At 38.7% G+C, this 26,200-nt stretch overlaps 1 protein-coding gene across 2 annotated transcripts; it reads left to right on the forward strand.

Moving 5' to 3' along the window:
* Nucleotides 1–4: 4 nt before the first annotated feature.
* Nucleotides 5–25,908, forward strand: GPR180 (G protein-coupled receptor 180). 2 transcript variants are annotated; one of them, XM_040584391.1, is made up of 9 exons: nucleotides 5–169; nucleotides 2,621–2,779; nucleotides 5,940–6,134; nucleotides 9,503–9,683; nucleotides 9,882–9,931; nucleotides 13,178–13,335; nucleotides 19,543–19,734; nucleotides 20,094–20,171; nucleotides 24,782–25,908. In XM_040584391.1, the coding sequence occupies exons 1-9, from the start codon at nucleotides 34–36 to the stop codon at nucleotides 24,863–24,865; spliced, it is 1,233 nt and encodes a 410-aa protein (XP_040440325.1). In that variant the 5' UTR covers nucleotides 5–33; the 3' UTR covers nucleotides 24,866–25,908. The 2 variants fall into 2 exon arrangements, with proteins under 2 accessions (XP_040440325.1, XP_040440323.1); XM_040584389.1 differs by lacking the exon at nucleotides 24,782–25,908 and adding an exon at nucleotides 21,881–23,368.
* Nucleotides 25,909–26,200: the final 292 nt, after the last annotated feature.

Genomic DNA, 26,200 nt, shown 5'->3' on the forward strand with positions numbered 1-26,200 from the left:
CGGAGCGGCGACCGCCGGCGGCGGGGCCCGAGGATGAGGTGGCCGCTGCTGTGGCTCCTGTGCGCCGCCGGCTGGTGGGGCGCCGGGGGCAAGACGCTGCGGGGCGGCTTCGCCAGCGCCGCCGCCCGGCTGGAGCCGTGGCGGCCCGTGGCGCGGTTCCAGTTCTACGGTGAGTGCCCGAGGGAGGGGAAGGGGAGACGGTAGGGGGCAGCGAGTGTCTTGGGCCCCCCGCGGCCCGGCCGCCCTCCTGAAGCGGGGCCGGAGTGGGGTCAGGGGCCGGGGGGGCGCCGTTGGGGCGGTGGCCTGAAGGGGCGGGGGGCGGGAGCGGGGCAGGGGGCAGCGGGCAGCGGGGCAGCGCGGCAGCGCTCCCTCCGCCGGGCCCTGCCGCAGCCCTGGCCCGCTCTGCGGGCGGCGAGGAGCCGGGGCAGCGCCGGAGGGGTGATGGTGATGGGGCTCTCGGCCAGAAGCGGGACCCCGCCGGGCCGAGGCAGGGCTCGCCCGGGCAATGGGGAGAGGAGTTGGTGGCAGCCCGTCGTGCTGCCTGGACAGCGTCCCTGTTGGTCAGGGAACGAAGAAGCCCCGCCGTGCGTGCCCGGCGTGGCGCCTCCCGCCGTGTCCCGCAGCCTGACGTGGCGGGAGCGCCGGGGAGGGCAGGGACGTTTTAACTTTCACACGCATTTCTCTTTCCCTCCTGGAGCTGCACCAAGTGAGAGCAGTGCTTGACATTGCACGTGTCTCTTTCACAATCGCTGGGTGTTTTTAAGTGTCACTGTGCATCACAGTGTAAATTCTCACTTTATTATTCCCAATGGCTTTTCTTTCCTGTGATATTAACTCCTTGTTTGTAATAGTTCCTGACTGTTAGTTAAGAGGCCTAGCAATGGGCTAGAGTGGCCACTGCAGAAATACAGGCTGGAAATTACTCTGCTTGCTACGTAACGTTTTAGTTGCAGAAAGATACCTGTGCAAGCATGGTGAGTGCCATGTACAGCAAGGCTGTGCTGGTCAGCATGCTTTTTCTGTGTGCTCAGCGTTTTGGTAGCTTAGACTATTGTCTTCTGCAGCTTCATGGTAGAAGAGTTTTGCAGAATGCTTCAAAAGGCAACCATGAAGATAATGCTTACACAGGTTTCCTCCCAGACTGGAGGAGTAGTGTGAGAGGAAAACAAAAATGTTCACAAGGAAAAAAAAATCTAATGGGATGAAGGAAAAATGTGACATGAGCCAAGAAGCCTTGGAATGTGACCTTCCAGCACTGAATGAGAGATGATAGATAGGGTGGGGATAGCTTGTGGAGGGACTTGAAAGCAGTTAATTATTGCTGTCCTAAAAGATAATTGTAGTAGCACTCTAAAATAGACCTAAAGAAAAAAAAAATGCACTGTTTAAGTCTTTGAAAAGAATGTTAAGATCCAAGATGAGTGGTTTAGGTGTTCAGATATAATTTATTCTACAAGTTGGTGTTGCATATTTCCTTAGAAATATTCCTTTTTCTACATGAATACCCACAGCTATACATACTTGGGTCTTAGTGAAGCCGTATGGGCTTTTTTCAGAACCAGCTGTTAATTTTTAAAAATCTTGCATTAGCAGCTTAGGTAAACTGTAGTCCATGTAACATTTTACAGATCCCAGGAGATCACCTTTTTTGAGGTTTTATTTCAGGACTGCTGTCTTGCTGCTGGCTCTGAACAGGCAAACCTTACTGACAAAGCCTTATTTGAAGCTGGTAGTAGTCTATAGACCAACATCCAGCTGATGCCTAGGTTAGGTGGGAAACAAGTTTGCTCTGACAGTTTAAAAAACATACAAAGCTTGCTTAAATTTGAATGAGTTCGTTCTCTTGCAGTACCGATAGGTTTTAATGGAGAAGAAAAATCAATCTATTAATTTAGGATGCTGTTACATTAAAGAAGTGTATGACAATATATAATGAAAGAATTTGTCAAAGTAAATTGGAGGATTGTAGAATTACCCAGACAAGATAGATTGTGTCAAATGAGCTAGTTCTAAAATGGCTAAAATGTTTCTGTATGTCAAGATGCAGCCTAAAGGTAGACTAACACATTGTAGAACACCTTTGAAGTTTGATTTTCTTTGTACCAAGGTGACATCTGTCATCTATAATTAAGGATTTTAGCTCGAATCAGTCCATAACATGGAGAACCATTTACATAAGTTGTTCTGATACTAGACTTGAGAGCTACCCTGTGATGCTCAGAATCATGTTAAGAAGGTCATAAAATACTAGACTTTGAACTAGTTATTGAGACTGATTGAGGTACTGTCTTTCCTTGAACTTGAGAAAATAAAATATGGGGTGGGAGGAAGGAGAAAAAAAATGTTATCTGGAAGTCTGTTTAAAAAGAAAAAAATGTTAATGACATTTGGGTTATGGTAAGTGTCATCAGAGAGAATCATGCATGTGGTGTTGTGTTAATGAGATGTATAGAAATTGTTTCCGAAAGAGTGTAAAGACCTGCGGGAAGAAGTGGTAAAAGTTGAAGGAATAAAGTGAAGCTTTAGTGCTGCTACTTATAAAAAAATCTATGCCATGCTAGCTGATTGTTTGTAACTGACATCAAGGCAGAATAGTTGATTTTATCTTTTGAATATCAAGGTGACCATGCTGTTCTGTGTGTCAGAGTCAAGAATGTAGCAGTAGCTGTGACAAAAGCAGCTAGACTTCACCTGTTTCAGGCACAGGAATGGCAGAAGCTGCAGAACAGCGTCCAAGATCACAGCTGTACAGAGAAGTTCTCTAAAGCTCAGCTGACAAGTGAGTTGCTACTTTTTCCCCTTACAAATTAAGTTATTTGTGTGTTTAGATTATTTGTTTCAGTCAATTTGGACTTTGCACCAACTTAAGTAAAAGCAGGACTTTGGCCTTCTGTAATTAAAAATTATTACAAGGAGATACAATTGCTTTGTTTGCATCACTTCAGAAGACTCTGCTTGCAAATTACGATTTAATATGCTGCTGGAAAATTAACAATCCTTGACAGATAAGTACTTCAATGCAAGCAGCCAAACTTTATGACCAGTTCTAGTCTCATGCTCTCACTGGTACACAACTCAGAAAGAGCACACTTTTGGCTGAAGTTTTCATTTACCCATTCAGTACAGAGATGTTCTTTAATTCTGTTTTGGAGTAAAAGTCTTTGTTTTTTTAATCTCAGACTTTTCCATACAAAAGATTGAGTATTTGAAAGAATTTACAAAGAATACCATTGTCGTATGAAACTGAAAACCTTGAGAATATAAGTCTTTGGGACAGTCAAATGTACTTTTGAATTGTGACTCTTATTGCAGTGGAATGAAAAAAATTAGAGGCAAATTGATGGAGCCTGCTGCAGTTACCTCTAAATTTCTGAAGTGAATGCTTGTAAGGTTGGGAGTATGTAGCCCAAAATACACAGCAAAAGAGTAAATTTGTACCTGCAAAGCTTTTCTTTCACAACCTTATGATCATTAGTTTTTCTTTTTTTTTTTCTGTCTGTAAGGTAATCTGCAAAAATTAATCTGCATTATGCTGCTTTACTTCATAACTTGCTTGTATTATCATTAAGTGTGCTTTCACCCTTTAATTTAGTGATTTAATAATTTGGTATTCATCACTGAGTCTCACATTCAGATGTTTTTAATATTTAAGTTGAGAATGATACTAGTACAGAATATGTAGGTTATGAAGGAACATTTTTAATTTGTCAGGAGGCTCCTGTTTTCCAATTCCATGAAATGGCATTTTTCAAAGATGCGAAAACAAAAATAAAATTATATTTTCATGATAGCACAGCCCTGTCACACTTCGATGTACAAAACATGTTAGAAAATTTTTAATACAGTATCAGAGATGAGCTGATCAGGATAAAGCTTGAGTATCCATTTAAATCTAAAAGAATAGTAAAACACTGAAGCATTCAGTTGTATAACTGGAAAACAGACAGACTGAAATAATGATTTTTGCGCCATTTATTGATCGTAATACTACAAAACCTACTTAAAGCATAAACTTTCCTTTAAGAAATTAAATTATTAGAAACTTCTTTCAAATATATCTTAAGTGAATATAGCTTCTTTTTTAAAATACATTTCCCTTGTGCGGCCAGAATCCCTAGAGTAACAAATAGACCTCCTGGAACATTGTCACAATGAAACCTTACCCAGATGTGACTTCTAAGGATGTAGTTCCCTTAACACTTGATCTGAGGCGAACATGAAGTGCTGCTGAAATGACTAGCAGTTGGTCCGTCACTCCTGTCTGTCCCAGCAGTGTACTCGCTGTTTTCTACTGTGTTTAGGAATCACATGGCCACAGGGTGAGTTGGATCTGTTTGCTGATCTTTGGCATAATCAATTACATTTTTATTCTATCTTACATCATTTCCTGTGAGTTAGCTTGCAGATTTGATGGAAAACTGATTAAATAGGCTCTGTGTGATCCTTAGTCTTCATACAAATAACACTGTGTCAGAACTCAGCTGAGAGTCAGGCTACAGTTTGCCTTTTATTTGGATTAGGCATCATATGAAATCCTAAATCTGTGGTTAAGGAGCTGTTTTACTTTGTATATTTGATTGATAAGGTTCATAGCTCCAGAGTGGAATGCATACTTGCTATTACCTACACAAGACAAACTGCCAGTGTTGGAACACTGGGGGCGTTTTGTGGTTCATTTGTTGTACACATTTGTACTTCATGACAATTGCTGCAAAGAAACCCTGTACGTTTCTTCCTGGATCCTAATGCTGATCAGTTCATGCCTTCAGAGAACAGAAAATAACTTCCTAAAGTTGAAACAAGTTTATTTAAATTACATACATGTTATTCACATGTAGGATTCAAATCAGAAATTAGTTCTAAATTTTGTCTACAAAATCTTTAGGGATAATGAGTATATTAAGGGTTGGTATGTATGTTTGCTTGCAGTTTTTCATTTAGAAAGTGCTTTGCATAAAAACCAGAAATAGCTTCTTTTGTAGATTTTTTTAATGAAAGTTTTCTTTCCTCATCCTCAGCCATTGTCATCTTAAACTATTAAGGTGAATTAATGTACAGTCCAGTAATTATATTGTTATTTCTTCTGCAGAGATGGCTTTCATTTATGCTTGAGCTGGTTAGCACTCAAGTTCAGTAATCAATGTAACAGTACTTAAGATTCTTGCAGTTTCACCCAAACATACAGAGCCACAGATTTCATTTGCAGCATATGTTTATTTTTGAGAGATTGTGCTTGGTTAAGAGTTGCTTTTAGGAAAAATAGTAGTAAGATCAATGAGCAGGTAAAATGTCAGTCTTTTTCATAGTTGGTTTTAAATGTAATCTGATTTGAAATATGTAATTTTATTAGATGATGGTTTCAACCCTTAGCTGTCGAATGAAATTCAGCCTATTACAGTTTGGGGAAGATGCTGTAAAATCGGCTAAGTTGCACCTTTAAAGCATGCACACTTGCTTACTGAGTTCACATGTGGCTGTTCGTGTTTGGTGCTCTAAATATCTTTGAAAACAAAGTAGAATAAATTTCACAAAGGTATTTTTCATACTGCAGAAGTATCTGCTAGCTAATGCAGAATAGCTAGTTCTATCAGTACTGTACTAGAGGACAGAAATGTGCCAAGCATAGGAGACAGTTTGCAGTTACTGGTTTCTGGCAGAAAGGAGCTGTCCAAGTGAACCCAAAAGCCAAGAGGTGGAATATGGTACATAACCTCACCAACCCTTGCCTGCACCTATTTGAAACAAAAGATGAAGTTGGAAATCTGGTCTCCGGTGCTAGGGCTGGTTTTGAAAACACAGACTGTTTTGTCCTCTGTGTAGTTTATAACCTGTGTATGATGTTGTGGATTTAAATTTTATCTTCATTCAAAGATACGTTTTCTAAAAACAAACTCGTTGAGTATTTACTTCTGTTTTTGTTTGTTTATTTTCTTCCAAAGTGAATGTGAACCACACAGAGCAAAATCTGACAGTGTCCCAGATTCCTTATCCGGAAACATGGTATGTGTTTTATGTAGACAAGTTTACCTGCGAGGAGAATTATTCTGAATCCGAGGATATTCAGTTTGAAATGATCTTACTAAACCCAGATGCAGAAGGGAATCCATTAGATCACTTTAGCGCAGGGGAATCTGGTAAGATTTTTTTTCTTAAAATTAGATTTGTAAGTTAAGGATCTGATCACCCAAACAAATCAGTACTTAATATGCTTGGGAAAGTATGGGAAATGGATAGCAGAGTCTCTTACATTTCGTATTCTGCTTTCTCATGGAGAGTAAGCTTTAATTCATTTCCTGGCGTTACAGATAAATCCTTCCCTTTCTCTAGACTGACTTTCCAAAACTTGCCTAACTGGAAGTTTAGGTGCACAAGGGAAGTTAATGTTAACATCTTTGCTAATAGGCATTTTTCCCATGTTGAAATGGTAAGCTTCCACTGGAATGTGAATTTACTTACTGATTTTAATTAATTGATTAAATTCCTTAGCTGTGTAAAATTTTATTCTGTGCGGCATGAGTACCTGCACACTAAAATATTTTGCCAGTACAATTTTAGTGTGATGCTTAGGCCTTTCTAAGCATCTTAGTCACAGGCTGCAGATATTTGTGGTAGTCCTGATTTGATTTGATTTAAGAAATGCAATTTGAAGTCTTTAGTCGTGCAAAGAAAAACTTCTAGAAGTGATTCAAGACAGTATGCCTAAAGAAATGCTTACATAAAATTGTATGCTTTGGACAATTGAAACCAACCTAATTTATGCTTCATTGCAGTGCTTAGCTTCACTGCTCTGGGAGGCTTCATCACCATGTCTCCAACTTAGGTCTGTTGTAAGGGGTGAGCCCCATAGGCTTAGTCTGCCTTCATATTCATTAGACCTACGTACCCAGCACTGTGCTCAGAATCATATGCTCTACTTGGTCTCAAGGGTAAATAGAGGTCAGCTGCCTTTTTGAAGGGAAGAAAATGCCCACTGAAACATTAAGCAGAGTCTATAAGCACCGTTAATCATCTGTTTTTCAAGGCTTATACATTGACTTAGCTGTCAACTTCTTAATGATGCTTCTTAATCTACAAACTTAGTTGGCAGTTTTTATTTGGTGAAATTTGTATCTAGAAGTGAATTCTAGGTTATTTATTCTCAAAAACCAGTAGTAGCATTCTTTTGCTAAATAGACATTGTATAGCCCTTAGAAGTGCAGTACAGACTTCCTAGAGTGGGATCTCAGCTCTGTACTAATTTTGTAGGAAGACTTTAAGCACTTGGAAGCGGAACTCTGAACAGCTTGCACGCTGAGTAGGGAGGCATGTAAATGTGTTAGGTGCACATATTTTGACCAAACAAGTAGGAAACCTGGTGAGCTGTACATGCTATGTCTTCCACGGTTGCAGAACACCTCTGTATATTCAGAATTAAAACCTGCGTTGCTGCCACAGATCCTGAAGTTACATGCCTGTGTCTACTTTAACCAAACTGAGGAGGATTAAATATCTCTCTCCCTTGTTTTTTAAGGCATCTTTGGGGAATAATGTTTGTCATTTTCCCATAGACGTGTGTAGCTTAGAACATTAGGGTATCAGAGCTTCATTTCTTGGTTCTTTCATTCATGTGACTAAAAACTACACAGTTAAAAGATGGTTCTAGTTAGGTCATCCTTCACTTTAGTTACTAAAGCCTGACACAGGAGATCTCAAAATTTAATGGACTATAAGAAAAGTATAGGAAAGAACTTGGGACTGTAACTCTGTGATTAAGATGTTTGCCCTGAGAGAGGAGGCCTGCTTTCTGATCACTGGCAAGTAATCTTTTATCATTTTATATGCTAGGGCTTTCTTACGTAAGACATGTTACCAGTGGAATCTAGGATTTCTAAGGGCAGCTGATCAAGTAGACAGCATTTTGAAGTTCTTTGAAGTTAGGTATTTCAAATTAAGTTGCATATGTTTTATTTTCTCTGTCAACTCTAGGTTACTTGAAATTCAGGAAACTTACAAGACAGGTTGAAAATTACCCTTCTGATTATTTTTTTTATATATATATAGTTGTATTTCAGGGCAACTTTTGGTCTCAAAGCAATCATCCATAATCTGTCATTGGTTGGAAAGAGCTTTCTGCCCTAAATGTTTAGTATTTAGTAAAAGCTATTTGGTTTTCCTCAAGAGTTTTCCATGTCTACTCACTCATTATGGTGAGAAATAACTTCTCTACAGAATCCTTGCCAACTTCAGGGGTCTTTGAAACAGGAAGATAAAAGTGTGAAAGAATAAGAGATTTGATCTAAAATGCATGTATTTGTCGTTCATAAATCATGCTTTTGTGTAGGTATACAAGAGAAGCAGAGTGGCCCTGAATTTTTTGTTTTAAGCATCTTTATTACTTTATGCTCTGTCTCTCCCTTTTCACTGTATGCATATCCAAAATCATTAATTTTAGCCATGGAATTTGTAGTACTAGCAACTATTCAGGACTCAACCCCTCCAGTTCTAATGTTTTTCAACTCTAGGTACTGAAATGTGTACAGTTGCTCTGTTTCTAATCTCTGGGTGAAGCTGGTTGGAGGTTTTTAGCAGAGCTACTTTGCTGCTGGAGGAAGAACATTGTTCAGAATCTGGTTCTGTATGCGTCACTTGGTTTCAAGGAGGGTTGGAGAAGGAAAACTTAAGTTTTCTGTGGGAAATTTGTTTACCCGTTTTTGCTTACAGTTCGCTGGCTTTGATCCTTTTGGAGCTCATGTGATGGGTTCCAAAGCTTACACACAGTAGAAAAGATTTCCAGAATCCAGGTCTTCAGGGAAGCATTTTACCAGACTACTGCCAGACTGAAAGTTAGATGACTTCTGTTTTGTAAATAGTATCAAAAACTTTGGGCGTTTTTTCAGATTGGTGCAAAAAAGCCCATGCCATGAACTTACTATTGTTCTCTGTGCTGGTTTTCTTTTCCCTTTTTCTTTGCCTGGAAGTTTTGGGTCTTGGTCAGCGGTGCTTCTTCGACGAAGTACTTTATGTGGAGTAAGGGTGACACCCAGTGGTTAAAGAGGTTCAACAGAAGCTTGTTCTGGGTTTCTCTCATCTCAGATTGTCCCTTTAAAAATTGAAGCAAAAAAACCCCAAAAGCTAAAAATGAGTCCTTTGATAAATATGTTTCTGACTGATCAAATAGGCTACAATTATTTTCTGTTTATCAAGAAACTGTATGCCACTTTATACTATTTCAGTAACTGCTACAAACCTATTTGTGTTTGAACAGAATTTCTCCTACGCTCAGAACAGGTGTTGAATAAAGAATACTTTGTCAGATCGAATAATAATCAGCCCTCTGAAAAACTTCACTGACTTTCTTGGATAAAAAAGTCTAGGATTTACTCATTTTATCTGTACTACCACTTTTGGGTGACAGTTACTAAGTATTTCCCAGTGATTATATAAAAAACATATTTTGTTTTAGTTATTTACTGCTAATAGCAACATTTCTTTATAAAAACTAAGTTGGTTTTTTTTTCCACAGGATTACATGAATTCTTTTTCCTGCTTGTCCTAGCATACTTCATAACTGCTTGCATATATGCCCAGTCCCTATGGCAAACAATTAAGAAGCGCGGACCTATGCATACTGTACTAAAGGTGCTGACAGTTGCATTACTGTTGCAGGCTGGTTCAGCTTTTGCCAACTACCTGCATTTCTCAAGGTATCTTTGCTTATTTTTTCTCTCAGTCTTAAAACTTGAAGACCATTGCGTTGTAAAGATCAGTACATGATCTTTCCTGTGGTGATTGTGACTAATAACTTTTTAGAACTACATCATTGCCTAAATATACTTTAAAGCGAAAACACGCATCTAAAACTCACTCGCTTAAAAAATACCACCTTTTTATTCTTTTATCAGTTACTCTAAAGATGGAATAGGAGCACCTTTTATGGGAAGTGTGGCAGAATGTGAGTATCCTTGTCCGTTTACTACATGTTCCTATGTGTTAATTTGTATAATAGATTAGCAAATGCTGTTGTTGGACTGTATTATGATCTTGGACCATATCACCAGATTTTTAATATCAAATACTTGAAGTTGCTTTTCTGAAAAACAGGTTTTATTCTGGATCTTTGTAACTACTATTTAAAGTTACAGATTTTAATCTTGTTTATGATTTTTTTAAGGATTTTCTTGTCTGAAGTTTTCTTCCTACAGATGCTTAAATATGTGCCTAACACATGAGTAAATTTTTCAGTACATTGAAGGGTTTTACAGAGTGCGTGATCTAGAGTAACAAAACTTTTTAGGAAAATGAATTGCATTTTATGGCGTGTCTCATTTCACCAGCAAATTTAACATTGATTATAAAGAAACAGTAAGTAGTTCACAGCACAAGTGATATGGTTACAGTGATGCAAAAAACACTTATGTAAAGCATTGATGTTAAAAAAGCATTTTTATCCACTCTGTATAGATATTCTGAGTTCTCATGAGAAATAAAATCCTATAATGCCCCCTCCCAAAATGCACTCATTTACTCATGCTGGATTCTTCAGGGTTAAACGTTGTTGGGGTTTTTTTACTGTAGTTTATGTTTCAAGCATTGTGGGGTTCTCTCTAAGCAAAGATATTGCCTTTTGATTGGCTTGATGTACCCCAAAAAGTAGTACTGTGGTAGTGAGATAGTGTTGAGAGAGCCTATACAGAAAAATATTTCCCTTCCTAGAATTCATTTAGAAGCTTGCAGTTGGAATTAACAGCCTCTTGATGGCACTTGGCACCACAGTAATTGGCTCTTTCTTGTTTTAACCATTTGAGTTAGCAGCTCCTTGCAGCCTCTCCAGCAACTTATTATTAAACTTTCCCTCTCATCGTAACTCCTCCCCACTGAGAAACCCAGTATTGACTTCTCAGCTGGAACTTCGGAGAGAGTAGCTGCATGTTAGAGTTTCTGTGTATGTATTGAAGAGCCCACTTTTATGTGATTAAAGCAAAGGTTATTAAGAATAAGTAGTATTTTTGAATCAGCTAAGTAAGTTTTCCTTTCCTACAGTTTTTAAGATTCATGGTTCCCAAAACAGTAGAAGAGCAGAAGTAATAGAAATGTGGAAAGCTTCAGTGTGAATTACAGTTCTGAAGAATGGCTGAGAGCAGCTAGTATAGTGTGAAGATGGAAGGTGCTGCCATTTTTCCTGTATCAGAACAGAAATCTGAGTTAAAAGTAAATTGCAAAATTTCTGTTGACTGCAGTGGGACCAGAATTTCTTTCTAGAAATCTGTTCAGATACTATCCCAAGCAATTATTCTTTTCCTACCATCATTTACTCTTTACCGTGTGTTAAATGCCTGACCCTCAATCTAATTTGTCGCTTAAGTTAATCACATAATAACACAAATAATGCTGGCACTCAAAAGCATCACAAATAGTGATCTTTTAACTTTTGGTAAGATCAAAATGTGAAAAGTCAAATAATATTACATTGACCCTGGGTATCATGGGATTATTGTAATTTTAGAAATTTCTCTCAAAGTTCTTATTTGCTGGCAAGGTGTAAGAGATGTCAAAGATTAAACTGGTACTGAATTTTTGGTTTATACCAGTCTGAGAATCCCCTTGAATTGTTCTCACAGTGAAGCAGAGCATTGTAAAATAATTTCAAGATCATTTTGCCCAAAATCAGTGCCAGTTCATTTTGTTAAAAAATAAGCAAGTGTGTATTTACTAAAGCACTTGACATTTATTGCACAGCAAAGGTGTCTGAATAAATTAAGAAGCATTTAAGCATACAAACTGTGAGAATACCAAATATATCCCAGAAATAACATGTTGGCATTTAAGTATATAAACTGTGAGAATACCATATATATCCCAGCAATAACATGTTGAAGTCTGGTTTATATCCATATTTTGCTAGTACTGATGAGTTTTAGGGAAATACTATAGCTGACCTTCATTTGGCACGCTTCCCTTCTGTGCATATTAATCTCTACAATGGCAACATTTTCTGTGCCAATATTTTTAGTAGATGTGGAAGTACATTTAACTTTTATAATAAAGTCCATTTATATAAAAACAGAAATTTGCTTTTGTGATACAAAAATATTTTTCTTGTACCTGATGGCATAAGTGAAAATTACAAATAAGGGACAAATTTAATTGAACCAAAATATTAATCAAGTGAAAAAGAAAGCATTGTTGTGTGTAGCACCCAGTCTCTAGTTTCTGAACCAAATTTGCAATTTACATAATATAAGAATCAATTTTTCTTGTACGTCTCTGCTATGCCAGTACAATGAGCCAGTTTACTCTCAAATCTGAACACCAACTTAAAAATGGTTTGATAAGTTTCATTCAAAACTTACCATGTCTAAAGCTAACAATCACCCAAAAAAGAAATCTTCAGTTCTTTCTACTGTCAGTAGTGCTTCAGTGAGGCTAACAAGGAAAGACTTTAATATATTCTAGCTTGAAGTTTTCTTTATTCAGATACAGCTTCAGACACAGGTTTGAGACACTGATTAAGAATGTAACTTTATGGTGTATGTGTGAATTGTTCCCACACAGAAATAAAAATGGACATAGCAAAATAAGGCAAAGGTAGTTTGCATTTAATAAAATTAAATACAGGCAAGTTGTTGTTCCAAATTAAGTTTGTGTTAGGGTTATTCATTATATTTTCCTCTTTAAGTATCTCAGAGTGGAATTTGTCCTAAATATTTGCCCTTTCTGTTGCAAGACAAAGTGCGGTTAATTTAAAGTACAATGCAACTATCTGATTCTTGAAGGGAAGTTTTTCAGAGCAAAGAAAGGAGTTCATTTCATAAGATTTCATATTTGCAGTGTGATTAACATACATATGATTTTGGTTCTTTAGCATTTGTGAGTCTATTTATGCAGATGGACTCCTGATCCCAGATGTTTTTGACACAAGAGTGGGATTTGGAAGGATGTGGTGCTGTGCCCGTGTTGTTGCAGAACTGCAGCATAATTAGAGGAAAGCTGATAGTGATCTCTTTGGTCACTGGAAACTACTCAAAATCTCCACGTTTTGTGGCAAAACAACCTCAGCTAGTCAAACTGTGATCAAAATTATGACTAAAGGTGACAGAGGCATAAATGTCCGTCCTTCATTTGGGGATATATAGAACATTTCTCTTTGCTTTAGAAAAAACTTTTTTTTTGTTGTGACTATTTTTTTTGTTTTCAACAGTGTGTGATATCATCTCACAGATACAAATGCTGTATTTATTGTTGAGCCTGTGTATGGGTTGGACAATAGGCAGAATGAAGAAATCTCATGGCAGACCGCTTCAGTGGGATTCCACACCAACATCTACTGGCATTGCTGTAGTAGTTGTTGTTACACAGGTTTGTATTTTATATTCATTCTTATACTGAAATATACAGCTGCTATTAAGTATGACAGAGCCATGAACCAACTAATTTCAATAATTTATGAGGGAGGGAGTATCAAGACTGGAAAAAAACCCACAGCATAATGTGCACCCAGTATGTCTAATAGGTAACAACACCTTCTCTTTGCTTTAACAATTTAAGGTGTAGCTCCACAGAATGTTTTTGTTCAGCATAAAACCACTTAAGAAGTTCCCACAGTTTTCCAAACTCCTGGCTGTGCCAATTGTTCATAGCGTTATACTGCAAGCCAGATCAGTAGAATGATCTAGATTGAAAAAAAAAATTAGCACAGTCATTTTACTGATCCTAAGTTATAATGTGGTCCTGTAAATAGTTGTAATCAGTACAACTGAGGGTTTGTGAAGTACATTGCGGGGGGGGGGGGGGGTGACAACAAGCAGCATGAGAGGAGAGACAAGAAAAGCTGAGACAAGAAATTATGTCACACAAAAAAAATCAAAATCCACAGCATCCTCCTCTTAGAACCACTCAAATAAGATGTCTAATAGTCTTTTCAATCAATATAAGGCAATTCTTGAAAGGTTCATGTGCAGGATTGGTCTTGCAAATACACAAATGCTCTGACACATAATTTCATTCAAATGTTTGCCATTAGTATAAATTAGAAAGTCAAGTAAACCAGTAACTTAAAAGTAAATTGTGATGGAGATCATCCAACCCTGGTGGTGCCTTTTGTAAACAAATTTTTTTAAATCACAGCATAAAGACAAGAGAATCTGAAAGCCATTGAGAAGAGCAGGGAGAAACTGGAGACAGTAATGAGGAAGACATTATACTGAAGATTTTGTGCTATTTGAGTAGTATCTGTAATTAGCGTTGCTTCCAAACTAAATAAGTGGACTGCTAAGACATTAAAAGTAGCTGGGAGCTGACATTTCTTGCTAATTAAGAATATAAACCAAAGGTTATTAAGGTCAATGGGTTTGTTGAAATTTAAAGATGGGTTCATTCCGCCTTACTTTGACACCCATCTAGCACCAGAAATTTTACATGCTGGTAGTAAAGAAGACTTCTGAAGTATTTAATTCTATTCATGCCTCTCCACTTGTACAAACATATGGGTGTGTTAGTACTCTGTCACTTGAGACTGGAAAGCTTTTTTGTTGTTCTTTCCTTTTCACTATACATAGAAACGACACTCAGTATCATCAGCTTGACCTTTTTTTGCTTGTGGTAAAAACTGGGGCAGTTATCATGTGTAGCCTGCTTCCCCCAGTACTGGTCCATTGTACATTTGTGTTGGCTCTTTGAGCACCACTGAAGCTTTGGCACAAAGTTGGCTGTGTTATTTTCACCATGAAGGCACAGCTCTACCACATCTCTCCTTCTGGTACCATTGGGAATGTCAAGTTTGGCAGGAATCTCATGGGAATAGAGTATGGATATCAGAGTATGTCATTGCTTGGATGGTTTTGCACCCCCATCTCAGTGTCTGCTGTCTCTATCAAAAGTTCCCTGACACAAGAGTATCATTGTCCCTTCTAGAGAAAACGTTTTCCAGCTCATAATTCAGTACATAGGGAATATACCTTCTGCCATATTTCTTCTCCTTAATACAGAATGCGGCTGTTGAGCTCAGGGGAGCAGGATCCAGACCGCATTGGCTCCATCAAAGGTGGTGAGCCCAAGACTTCATTCATTGGATTAGTCTGTTGTTCACTCGTCTGTCTAGATTGATGTGGGCATTGGACCTGCAGTAACAGGGCAATCAATGAGCGCTTTTAATAACTAAAAATCTAGAGTAACCTCTTTTCTGTCCTCCCCTTTCCCAGAGGTTCTTAATGGGAGAACCAGCTTCCTCCCATGCCAGAGGTTGGACAGATTTGCATGGATTATCAGAGATGTTCTGAAGACTTGCTGTGGATGGTGCTGGAAACCACATGTATTACCCTAACACAGCAGATAGAGATTGAAGCATGTTAAGTTTATTAACATTCTACAGTATGTGTTGTCATCTTTTCTTCAGGGAAGTCAAACAATTGGGCAGTCTAGGAAAACATGTTATTCTTCAACTTAACTGCAGTTTTTACTGGCAAACTGTCGGACTCCGTCTGCTACTAGTTCAAATTACTCAGTGTTTTTTCAGGGTTTTTTCTCTTCTTTGTACTGATGCTATGGATATCTCTTGTTCTTTCAGAAACACCAAGCTGTATTTACACGTTACCATCAGCACAGGGTGGACACAGCCTCCTAGTCAGCAAATCTCTTGTGGTCTTTGCGGCTGCAGAGAGGTAGCATCTCAAAGGAAGGACACGTCAGCCATTCAGTACCTCCCTTTGCCTTAACTTGTTCTTTATTTCAGCCTCGGAACAAAAGATTCCCAGGCCACTCTCTGTTCATTAAAGATTCCACCCTGCTGCTGAGACACAAACCATGTTCAAAACTTTATTGACAGGCCTTTCCCATCACATAGACCTGAGCAGTTTCAGCTTTCAGGGCTGATCGGAGTGGAGGCAGTGATTCTAAAAAGATAGCTGATCACTTTGAACCTGACCAAAATTACACAGAATCTTACTGCATTAGATGTCACGCTTCACAGGGGTTCTTAGGTACAACCCAAAGTTGTGCTTAGAATGAGCTCCACCTCTGGCCTTAGATCTAAACCGATTTTTACTGTACTGGCATTGCACATCATCAGATGCCCAAGTGCTACATATGGTTAGAAGCAGCTAGTTAATCCACTTTGCCTTGCTGCTGCTTTTAACTTCCCTTATGTTTCCCCCTTCCCCTTGCCTCTCAGAGGTGATCTGTACCATGAGAACTTGCCTTTACTGGAGATTGATATGTTATCTTGGTTTACCTTAAAGTCAGTGTAGGCATAGCAAAGGGGAGGAGGACTTCTACCATAATTGTTTCCTCATGAAAAAGAGGAAGAGTGTCTGGTTCTTCATTGTATGGATATGGAGGTTCGGCTTGTGAATCTGGAAGATCAGGATGATGTCCATGGCAAACATTCTTCTAGCATTTTAAGAGGAAGGCCAGGACTGGACAGTGGTTGGTGTCCACTGTGAACCAAGGCAGGTCTGGAGTGTGTACAGGTGAAGTCAGGCATTTTGAACAGTGTGTTATGTAAACAAGAAGGTGGTCATTCTCCTTTACTTGATGAAAAGCAGTTATGACTCTAGTGTAGGACATAGCTAGTACTAGTCAGCTCTTCAGCTGCCTAGTTCATCCAGTTCTTTTGTCTGCAGCCTAAGGAGAGTTGTTCTGGAATACAATTAGAATCCCCACCCCCTGCCCCCGATTTCTTCTCAGAGTTCAAACATAGTTCTGCTCACTACCAACAAAAAAATGTCTCTGGTATCCACTTCAGCAGGTTGGTGTCTGGGTGTTTTGTCAGCTTGTTCCTGATACTTGCAGCTAAGTGAGCTGATACATGCCTCTCTGTGGTCAAGGTAAGGGAATTCAGGGCTCATTGACCTTCATTTCTCAGGCATAGCCAGCCAAAGAGATTTTTGACTTCAAGATGATGCTTGTCTATGAAAGCTCTTCCTTCACTGAGAACAGATTGCCTAATCCATTTTAACTTAGAAACACTCCATAGCACAGAATAGAAAAGATCTTTTTTTATAGGATCCTGCTTTTCTCTGGTGAGTGAGAACAGTCCCAGCTCATAATAAGAGCAATGGTACATGTTCACCTTGTCCAAGTTTCCAGTGTGTTGCACTGGCAGTTCCGTCTCTGCCTCTAATGCCTCTGCCTTCTGCTTATTTTGGAATATTCTAATGAAACTGAAAGAAGCTGGACTTCTGTGATCTTACATTGCTGTGACTATACACAGACTTTGATCAACTGATTCCTGTGTTGTTTACACCCTTTAAAGGGCTAGTCCAGAGCATACCCTGCTGTCAGACACTTATTTTCCCATGAGGATTTGGACTTTGTTCTCATGATTCTTTTACTCCAGCTCTTTGTCATCTTCTCATGAAAGTGGCTTCCTTCATTGCTGATACTGTTGGTGTAGGTTAAGGAAAATTGAAACCCTTGTAAGCTCTATTCTTTAAGGTTAAGCTATCCCTGGGGTCTATCTAAAGTTCCTTCTTAAAGCAGTATCACAACTCCATCGCCATCAGCCTGTATTTCTTCCCCCCTGAAGCATGCTTTAGTCAGGAAGGTTCTATACGTAGGAGGTCATTTGGGTTTGGGTTTTTTTCTCAGGCAGTGTATGTCCAGTCCAGGGAAGTTAAATAGTTTGGCTATTCCCAAGTGTAAATATAAAAATGGAAAATGCTCTGTACAAGACTGCAGTGATTCTGTAACTGGTAGAACCCTTGTTTGTTGCCTGAGCATGTTCTACCTGGACTGAAATAACTTCTGTGATAAGAATTCATCAATTTCATGCCAGAACTAGTGCTGTAGACTCAACTTTACCAAACACTATGCTGTATCAGGGTTTCAGGTTTAAGTTACTCCTTGACAGTCAGGTAATTTGATTATTTGAAGGTGTTTGCTTGGAGTCACTCAGAAATAGAGTGTTACCGTGGGAACATCTGTCCCTCTGCCATCCTTCCATTTTCCATCCAGGCAGTTGAGGAGTGAGTGAAATGACAGCAGTCATGCTTGCTGTGTCACAGCCTAGGTAAGAAGGGAGAAGCTTGAGAGTACTCTCTGAGGATGTTCTAAGCAGAAATGATCCGATCTTGACTGATGAGACTCAAGGACACCCACCTTTGGAAGGCACAGGTGGATTACACATTTAGGAAAAAAAAAGAGATAATATCAGTAACCTTTTTGTCTTTATGTAGTTAATTTAATGAGAGAGCCTTTGAATGTGTTCAGAAAGGAATCTGACTAATTTAGATCTCTAAGTTGAGACATACAGCGTCTACTTCTGAAGGTCTTCAGAGCTACCTCACTCATAAATCAAATTTGCCTACCTTTCTTCAGAAAGCCTGCTTCATTAGGCACCTGAAACCTAAGTGCAAGTTAGATGTGTGCAGTAGGTGGACTGGATTCCAGCATATATTCAAGTCTTAAAATGCTGTTCAGCTGCTACATGATGCTGGGAGAGTCTAAATTTTATGGGTATTCTAATTTATAACGTTAACATTCCCAAAGCCTTAAAAAGGTATTCTTCAGCAAGACCCATTTTTCATGCAACAAGTAGGTGCCTGCCTTCTACCCAACTAAGATGCAGAAACCAGGCACTTCTTAGCCTGTTTTTCTTTAGAGAATCTATCAATATTCTTTCTCACAGTGCTCCTGCAAACTTGGATTCTGCAGCAAATAGATACAGTGCTGAGAATTAAGGAGGATTGCTATCTTTTGTGTTAGTTATCTGTTGGCTAGCATGTTTGTCCAGATGTTGGAATGGCATTTGGAACCTGTGACCCTCCCTTTCCTAGACCCTAGGAGGTTTCTGAGCTGGTTGCTTGCAGAGTCAGGCTCGCTCACAGTTTCTGACCTAGCTGATGTTGAATTCTTTTCTCCACAATGGCACAGCTTCAATAGAAGGGGTGGAGAGTGGCCCACCCAAGAACAGCCTATAGCCTGGCAGTTGCGGCACTCTCCAAGGAGGTGGGAGATGTGAGTTGGATATCCTTTAGGCAAAGAAGGGAATTGTGGGAGATCCAAGTTCAACCTGGGTGAATGCTCGAGCCTTTAGGCTATTGTATAAAAGGGGCAGCAGCACCACCCTCTTACTTCCCCATCTTTGAAAAGAAAGGTGAATCCTGTTAGGATTTTGAAAGAAAAGGTGTAGTCGCCTGCCTTTGAAACAAGATTTACAGGTTGCAAATCCCAAGTGGAAGGAGACACCTCCCTGTAGCTCTATGGAATCATTTCAGTGGTGGGCTTCCTGCTGAGCAGGCCAACTGTTTAACTAGATGAGTATTTTGGATCTTATGCTAAGGTGCTACATTCCTTCTATCCAAATTAGAGGAAACTTTTAACTTGTCAAACTTTCTGAAAGTTACAGAAGGCAAGAAGTGAGGCTTTGTTCCTGCCAGTTGCACTTGGAGTAGTAGGTAGTGTCAAAAAGCAGCTCAAGCTGGGGGGGCGGGGGGAGGTGTAACATGGCCGTCTCCACCAAGCAGAGTGGAGCATGACCAGATAACTTAAATCAGTGATGGGAAGATTAACTGAGGTTTAGTGTAACCTTGTTTGCTCTAAATGTACTTTGCTGCTGTTCTTTTCCAGAGCTTTTTATTAATTTGGGAGCAGTTTGAAGATACAAATCACCACAGCTACCATTCACACCATGGCTTAGCAAGCGGACTGCTTATTGGCCTCAGAGTTTGCCTGGCTTTGTCGCTGGCTACTGGTCTTTACCAGATCATCACAGTGGAGAGAAGCACACTGAAACGGGAGTTCTATATCACCTTTGCCAAAGTATGGGTTACATCAAGGAAACTGATCCCTTCTGTTGTAAATAAAATTGTGGCATGCAATTGACTGAAGCACTAAACTCTTTTCCTGCATAAGAAAGTTAATGTTTAAGTGTCTGATTTGATTAAATTGCACCCTGTCATCATACTCAGAGTAGTCATTTTAATTTGACAAGGAGTATAGAGTGTTTTTAAACAGAAATCCCACCTTTCATTGTGTGGTTTTCATTCTGTTGATTGAAAATTAAACAGTGAGTTCATAAAATAGACAGAAATGTAAATGCAGTTTCCTCTTAACTGTCATCTCTTTCTTGTAAGCTGGCATGTAGTTATTTTATAACTTAAACTCATCTTCTCTTTCAGGCCTGCATTCTCTGGTTTTTGTGCCACCCATGTCTTGCAACCATTGCTGTAATATTCAGAGAATATCAAAGAGAAAAGGTATGTACAGGCAAGATAAAAGAAATGGAATTTGAATAGTAGTTCTTCATGTTCAGTGTTTGTTAGCAAACTCATGCTCTTAGGCTGTTAATCTTATGACCCCAAAGCAACTTGAAAAGTCTTAGTCACACAGCTTTCATTGATGCTAATGTGAGTCATATTTTACAAAGGAATACAGGGTTTGAATCATCTAAGGGTAATCATTTCTAGGTTAAGGGAGGGAGAGGGGGAGATTGTTAAGTCAAAGGAAAATGTGGAGGGGGTGTTTTGTTTTATTGTTTGCTTGTTTGTTTTTTAATTAAAAACACCTTGGGGATTCTTTTAACAAAGCTAGCAGAAAGATAAATCAGTGGATTTTTTTTGTTGTTTGCTTTTCAGTCTTCATCCTTTAAAAGCTTTATGTGGCTAAATAGGTCAGAGAACCTGTAGCTGAACTGTATTCTTTAGGTTAAGAAATCTGTCCAAATACATAGTTTGGTTTGTAAACTCCAAACATTTAAAAACAAAGGTGGACTCACTGGGTTTCTCAGTTGCTTAAACATACTGGGAACTGGAGAACTAGTGTGTGGAGCCTGCCATGTTCAGATAAAGTGCACTACTATTCCAGATGACTGACTACCTCATTCCAGGGTAGAGTTTGCTTCTTTTCTTTATGGTTATAACCATCTGTGCATTTGTATGCAAATGTATTTGGAAATCGAGCTTTTAGAGGTATAGGGGATATGTAAAGGAAAGAAAAAGCTTCCACTAAAAATGTGTAGTAAATTACATACTACGTTTTATTTAATAAAAAAAAGAAGAAAAATCTGGGGAGAAAAACAGACAACTCTAGAGCTACTCATGAAGAGACTTTTTGTTGTTGCTTGATGAAATATCATCAGAGCAGGAGGACAATCTCTAGATGTAGGATCAGTAAAGGAAATTCTTGCAATATTTCAAGATTCTGAGCTCACTGAAGGGTAAGGTAAGCAACTACAGTTGCTCTGTTCTTGCTTTCAAGCAAGTTTGAACCATGGTGTGTGGCTGCGGTTCTTACATTACAATAATTTATCTGTGTTTCCTTCTTTAATTGCGCTTCATTACAATAAAGAAATACACGATCAATAAATACAATATTTAAGAAAAACATGTATTTTAAAATACTCTCTGTATATAAACTTAGACTCTTGCTTTCTCAGAACCAGTGGTTACCTTCATGCCTTTGATAAATACTGCCTTACACATCTTTTACAGATTAAGAGACTTGCACTGAAAAGAGGTCTGGCTAAGTGAGCCTGATAAATCACTATCCTTACAGCTCCATGGTTGTGCTAGTGCAAAGTGTTTCCAGATATGTATTTTTTTTCCACTCTGTTTGTTGTAAGAATAGAATATCTAAACATCACCTCTGCTTGTGAAACTGCATGGGTGGTGAATTGCAAGTCTGAAATTCCCCAGAACAGAGACTGCCAGAAGGGTTATGTGACTTGCCCAGGGCTATCTACTGATTTAAAAACACACAGGTGTGAGAGTCTGAATCCTGGAGTTGAGATTCATGTTCAAATCTTTTCTAACTGCAGCAGTATTAAAGGGTTTAAAGTTAAACCTCAAGCACTTACACAGCATGCTGATAGAAATTTCTTGTGGGTTGTTTGGTGGGGTTGGTTTTTTTCCACTTACTTTTTCTCTCTTTTTTTTTTTTTTTTTTTTTTTTTTTTCCCCCCCTCTAGATTATTACCATAGGTGTTATCCTCTGTCAGTGCATCTCCATGGTAATCCTCTACAGACTTTTTCTGTCTCATAGTCTATATTGGGAAGTATCTTCACTGTCATCAGTGACATTGCCACTAACAGTATCCTCTGGACATAAAAATCGACATCACTTCTGAGATGTTTAGGAAGAATACATTATGTAATACATGTGCAATAATGACTTAAATATACAGGTATTTTTGTCACAGGTGTGTGATACATTGGTTTCACTTTGAGTGATAATATCAGAGCACTTCACAGACCTTTGGTTTGACAAGGTCCCTAGATTAATCTGTTAAAATTATTGTGCAGTGGAAAAATTTATAATTTGAATAATTTTATAAATATTGTTTGTGTACCATGTGGTGCTGAGCTGTATCACAGAAAAGTGCAATGAATCTTTTCTGTCCCATTCAGAGACACAAAAACACATCCTTACTTTATATCAATACTAGGTTTGAAGGTCTTATAAAATGCAGTTCTTAAAACATCTACAAGCTCAAACAAGTCCAAAATAGGCCAGTTGTGAAATTGGTGTGATGCATAATGATGAGTACAAGTTCTTTTATTTTCATGCTTTAGAGAAAATGCATTTTATGTATAAGTGTAAAAGAAGGGGAAACAAAAGAGGTAGAGTCCTCCAGAAAACACACGAAAAATGTTCACAACTGGCTGTGAGAAACTTTCCTTTATTATTGGTGTAAAAGCAAAGCCTTTTTTGCAACTAATGTTCATACTGGTTACAATTGTAATGAAAACGAAGATAGGGTTTATATTTGCCTTTAAAAAAAATGTAACTAAAAATTTCATCTAGTAATGAAGGTCTAAACAGTATTTGAGGCTTAGAAGACATAGCAACATAAAGGTAATTAAAACAGCAGGCTTGCATCTTCTAAAGAAAAAAAAGGCAGAGAAAATGGAATGGGTGATGTGGTACTAGAATTTTAATCCTGATATAATTCATTTCTGTTACATTGAGGATTCAATCATAATTAAGCCATATACACAGATTAAATTAACAGAAGCATTTCAAATAAATGTTGGTTTCAGTCATCAACTACCCATGAATTCCTGCCCAAGGATACTTAATCAGGATTAAATTTTCTATGAATAATTGAAAAACAAAATACTCACTGGATTTGTTATAATCCATGTTGGCACTGGGTTCTAAGTAGTTGCCATCTTCCATCCATTGTAATAAAGCCATACTACTTTGTGATGCCCTAGCATTCAGAAAGCCAGTGTAAATATATACTTTATTGAAGTGCCTATTTATTGAGTATGATTAAATCATGCTGACTTTTTTTTCCCTTCATAAGAATGTACATATTGCCATTGTGACTGAAATCTTTCTTTTTGAATTTAGTTTAGTATTTGTCAAATTTTAGACTTCTTTTCGTTCGTGTATGTTTCTTCACAAAATGGATTTTATTTTCTAGTAAATGAATGTTTGTTTCTTCTTAAAAGTGTGTATTTAATTATGTCTCTATGAAAACATGAAGACACCAAGGTTCTAGCTTTAAAATAGCCCTAACTTTAGTATTAGTGCTTGCCTCAGTTGTGAGCATAGTTGAAACATAAGTCTATTCCATTTTAGTTTAGAGGCAAAACTAGACATTTGCCTTTGACTAAGGCAAAATGGCAACATGACAAAGTTGCTCATTAAATCATCTCCTTTCTTATTGTCTGTAATTCAGATCAAGAATGGCAGGTTGAGGCTAGAAAAGATGAGATACTATGATTTCACACAATCTTCAGAATGATTAAAAGATTAATTATTACATTCCTCTGATAACCACACAAAAATATTATTGGTTAAAACTTCAGTCTTTATTTCCCTGCTTATCTCTGTACTTTTCATCTTCTCAAGAAAAAAGCATCCTGTTTTTGATAAGTCTCCAATAATGCAGTAGAAGACTTCTATCTGTCCTCATGTATAAGACATGAAATTCACACATAAAATAGAATTTTGTGATAGACACAAGAGCTGCTTTACAGTTTATGATCCATGATGATAAAAGTTTTAATCTATGCAGAAAAACCTGTATGTGACTTTCAGAAGAAGCACAATTTGTTCTATTCTCCAGAAGTATTTTCTTACTTCCTGTAGTCCTTCTGACTTCAATCGGTCAGTATTAAGGTAAATGGTATCTTAATTTCACCTTATAAATACACCCTGCAACAATTCATAAAATGAATTCATAGTTAATCAGAGCGTAAATATGAAGCATAAGATGTTGTCTCTTGATCTTTTCCAGATTGCCCCATAAGTCAACAGGTATCATTATCCTCTTAGTTTGGCATAGAATCCAGCGATTTGAAAATAAAATTTTAATTTTGCTATTAACGTAACTGTAGCAATTAAGTATCACTTTCTCATGGTAAGCAGTACAGAGGACACGCATTTCTGCCCAGGTCTGTTAGCATTCTTTCCTAACCAACACTCACCAATTTTATGTTATTAAATCATAAATGCGTACTGTAGCAGTAGGTCAGTATGACTGCAGTAATATTCAAGATGTCGGCTGATTCGGTACAGGTTATCTTTGGGGGGAGTCCTCAAGTATGACTAATTTACAAAGCTTCACCTGCACACTAGCCTGAAGCTTGCTGCCTCAGGATCATGCCTGAATAGTGGTTTACGTATGTGAAAGCCTCTCTCTCTTCTTCCTAACGTACATTTTCTGTGAGACCCGCTGATAAGATCTTGCTTTTTTCATGCTTATTCACACAGTTATCCATTTTATCAATTTGGTTTCATAACCTCATGTTGAAAGAATAGCTTCCAGCCTTCTTTCACTTGTCTTCAATCAGCGCATCCTGACTGGAAAACTTTTTCCTTCTCATTTTCTAAAATACGCTTTCTGTCTCACACACAGAATGAAAAAAAATTCTGTCACAAACAGGGGGTCTTGCATACATCAGAGGAACTCACAATGTACCCTGTGCCAGCTATGCATTAGGTGACAGCAGCAGAGAAGAGCACTCCTTCAGTGATGCCTGCAGCCCCGGTGTGTACGTGGTGCACGTTTGTGCCTGCTGAAAGCTGCTGCATACCCCGGGAATTCTCTGGGAGAATTCTCTGGGAGAGCTGTCGCAGCTGCAGGCTCCCTGCCGCCTCGGCACTGCGAGGGGCTGAAGCACGTTCCCCCTGAAGGCAGCGCTGCCGCTGCTGCCCCTGGTGAACAGCACCGCATAGTCCAAGTCAAGTGATGACATCTCACTTGTGAGTTTCTGTGTATTACGCAGTTCTGGTTTAAATCCAGTTGCAGTTACAGCCTATACTAATTCTGTCGCCTGTCTTTATTTTGGTGCTTGGAAAAGGTAAGTGTGTATTGACAAGTTGTAGCAAACTGAAGCTGGTTCTGCTCTGAAGAAATCCACATCTAACGTGCAAGACAGCATCTCCTCACCAACTGTCACCTTTTCCACTGGCACAGATGCCAGTTTGCATCAATCATAATTTACTGGTTTTGGGGGGAGGATCCTGGTTCAGGAGAAATGAAGGTGAGATCACCAGCTCGGTCTATGAGACCCCCGCAAGCTGCGAGGAGGGATCATCTTGCATTGCTCCCAACCAGCGATGCGGGGGCTGGAGCAGTTCTAGGGCTCATCACGAGTCTCCAAAACTATTTGCTCCCCTTCTGTGTAGAATGTGTTTATTGTACAGGCATTTAAAGTGCTTCAGGTAGGAAAATGAATATTTACAATTAAATATATGTAAATGGAAGTGGAAAGGGTTGATTGGAAAAATATCAAGTTTTTAATACATATTACTGTGCTAAGGCCTCCCACACAAGATGAACATTTATAGTCAGATCTAATGAATATTCCTTTCTATTTCCTGTGCCAATGGAGAGCCATGGAGTATCAAAATCTTTTTGTTTGCATCTTGGTCCTCTACAAAACTGGAAGAATATTTGATTTGATTTGGCTCTGGTTTATTCTGTGCAATGTTATGCCTCTAGTTCGTACAATAAATGTTTATTGGGCTGGCCAAAGCTGATGTTACACTGTACCTTTTAACTCCTTGTGTATGACTATGCAGTGCACAAAGAGCAGGTGCTCCTTGCAATTGTCAAACACGAAAAAGAGACAGTATTAAGCTGTTTTTCAAAGGATCGTTCTTCTCTAACCGCACTGATACAACTAGACTGTGATTTTCCAGTGAACAGTAAGTTCCGATTCCAGTTTTTCATAAACCATTATTTTCTGCAAATCTTTTCCCCATCTTGTGAATCCCCTCACTCCCACTACACTGTGTCTCTGCCTTCTCTCCCCCTCCCTCATACATGAGA

The sequence above is a fragment of the Falco naumanni genome, chromosome 2, assembly GCF_017639655.2.
Source record: "Falco naumanni isolate bFalNau1 chromosome 2, bFalNau1.pat, whole genome shotgun sequence".
NCBI classification, from domain to species: Eukaryota; Metazoa; Chordata; class Aves; order Falconiformes; family Falconidae; genus Falco; species Falco naumanni.

What these genes read in the sequence shown, in the direction of transcription:
- GPR180 (XM_040584389.1), top strand. Translation starts at nt 34, where the DNA reads ATGAGGTGGCCGCTGCTGTGGCTCCTGTGCGCCGCCGGCTGGTGGGGC. An exon ending in CTTTAGCGCAGGGGAATCTG is followed by an intron (nt 6,135 to 9,502) that starts GTAAGATTTTTT and finishes TTTTTTCCACAG; the next exon opens with GATTACATGAATTCTTTTTC. An exon ending in AACTACCTGCATTTCTCAAG is followed by an intron (nt 9,684 to 9,881) that starts GTATCTTTGCTT and finishes TTCTTTTATCAG; the next exon opens with TTACTCTAAAGATGGAATAG.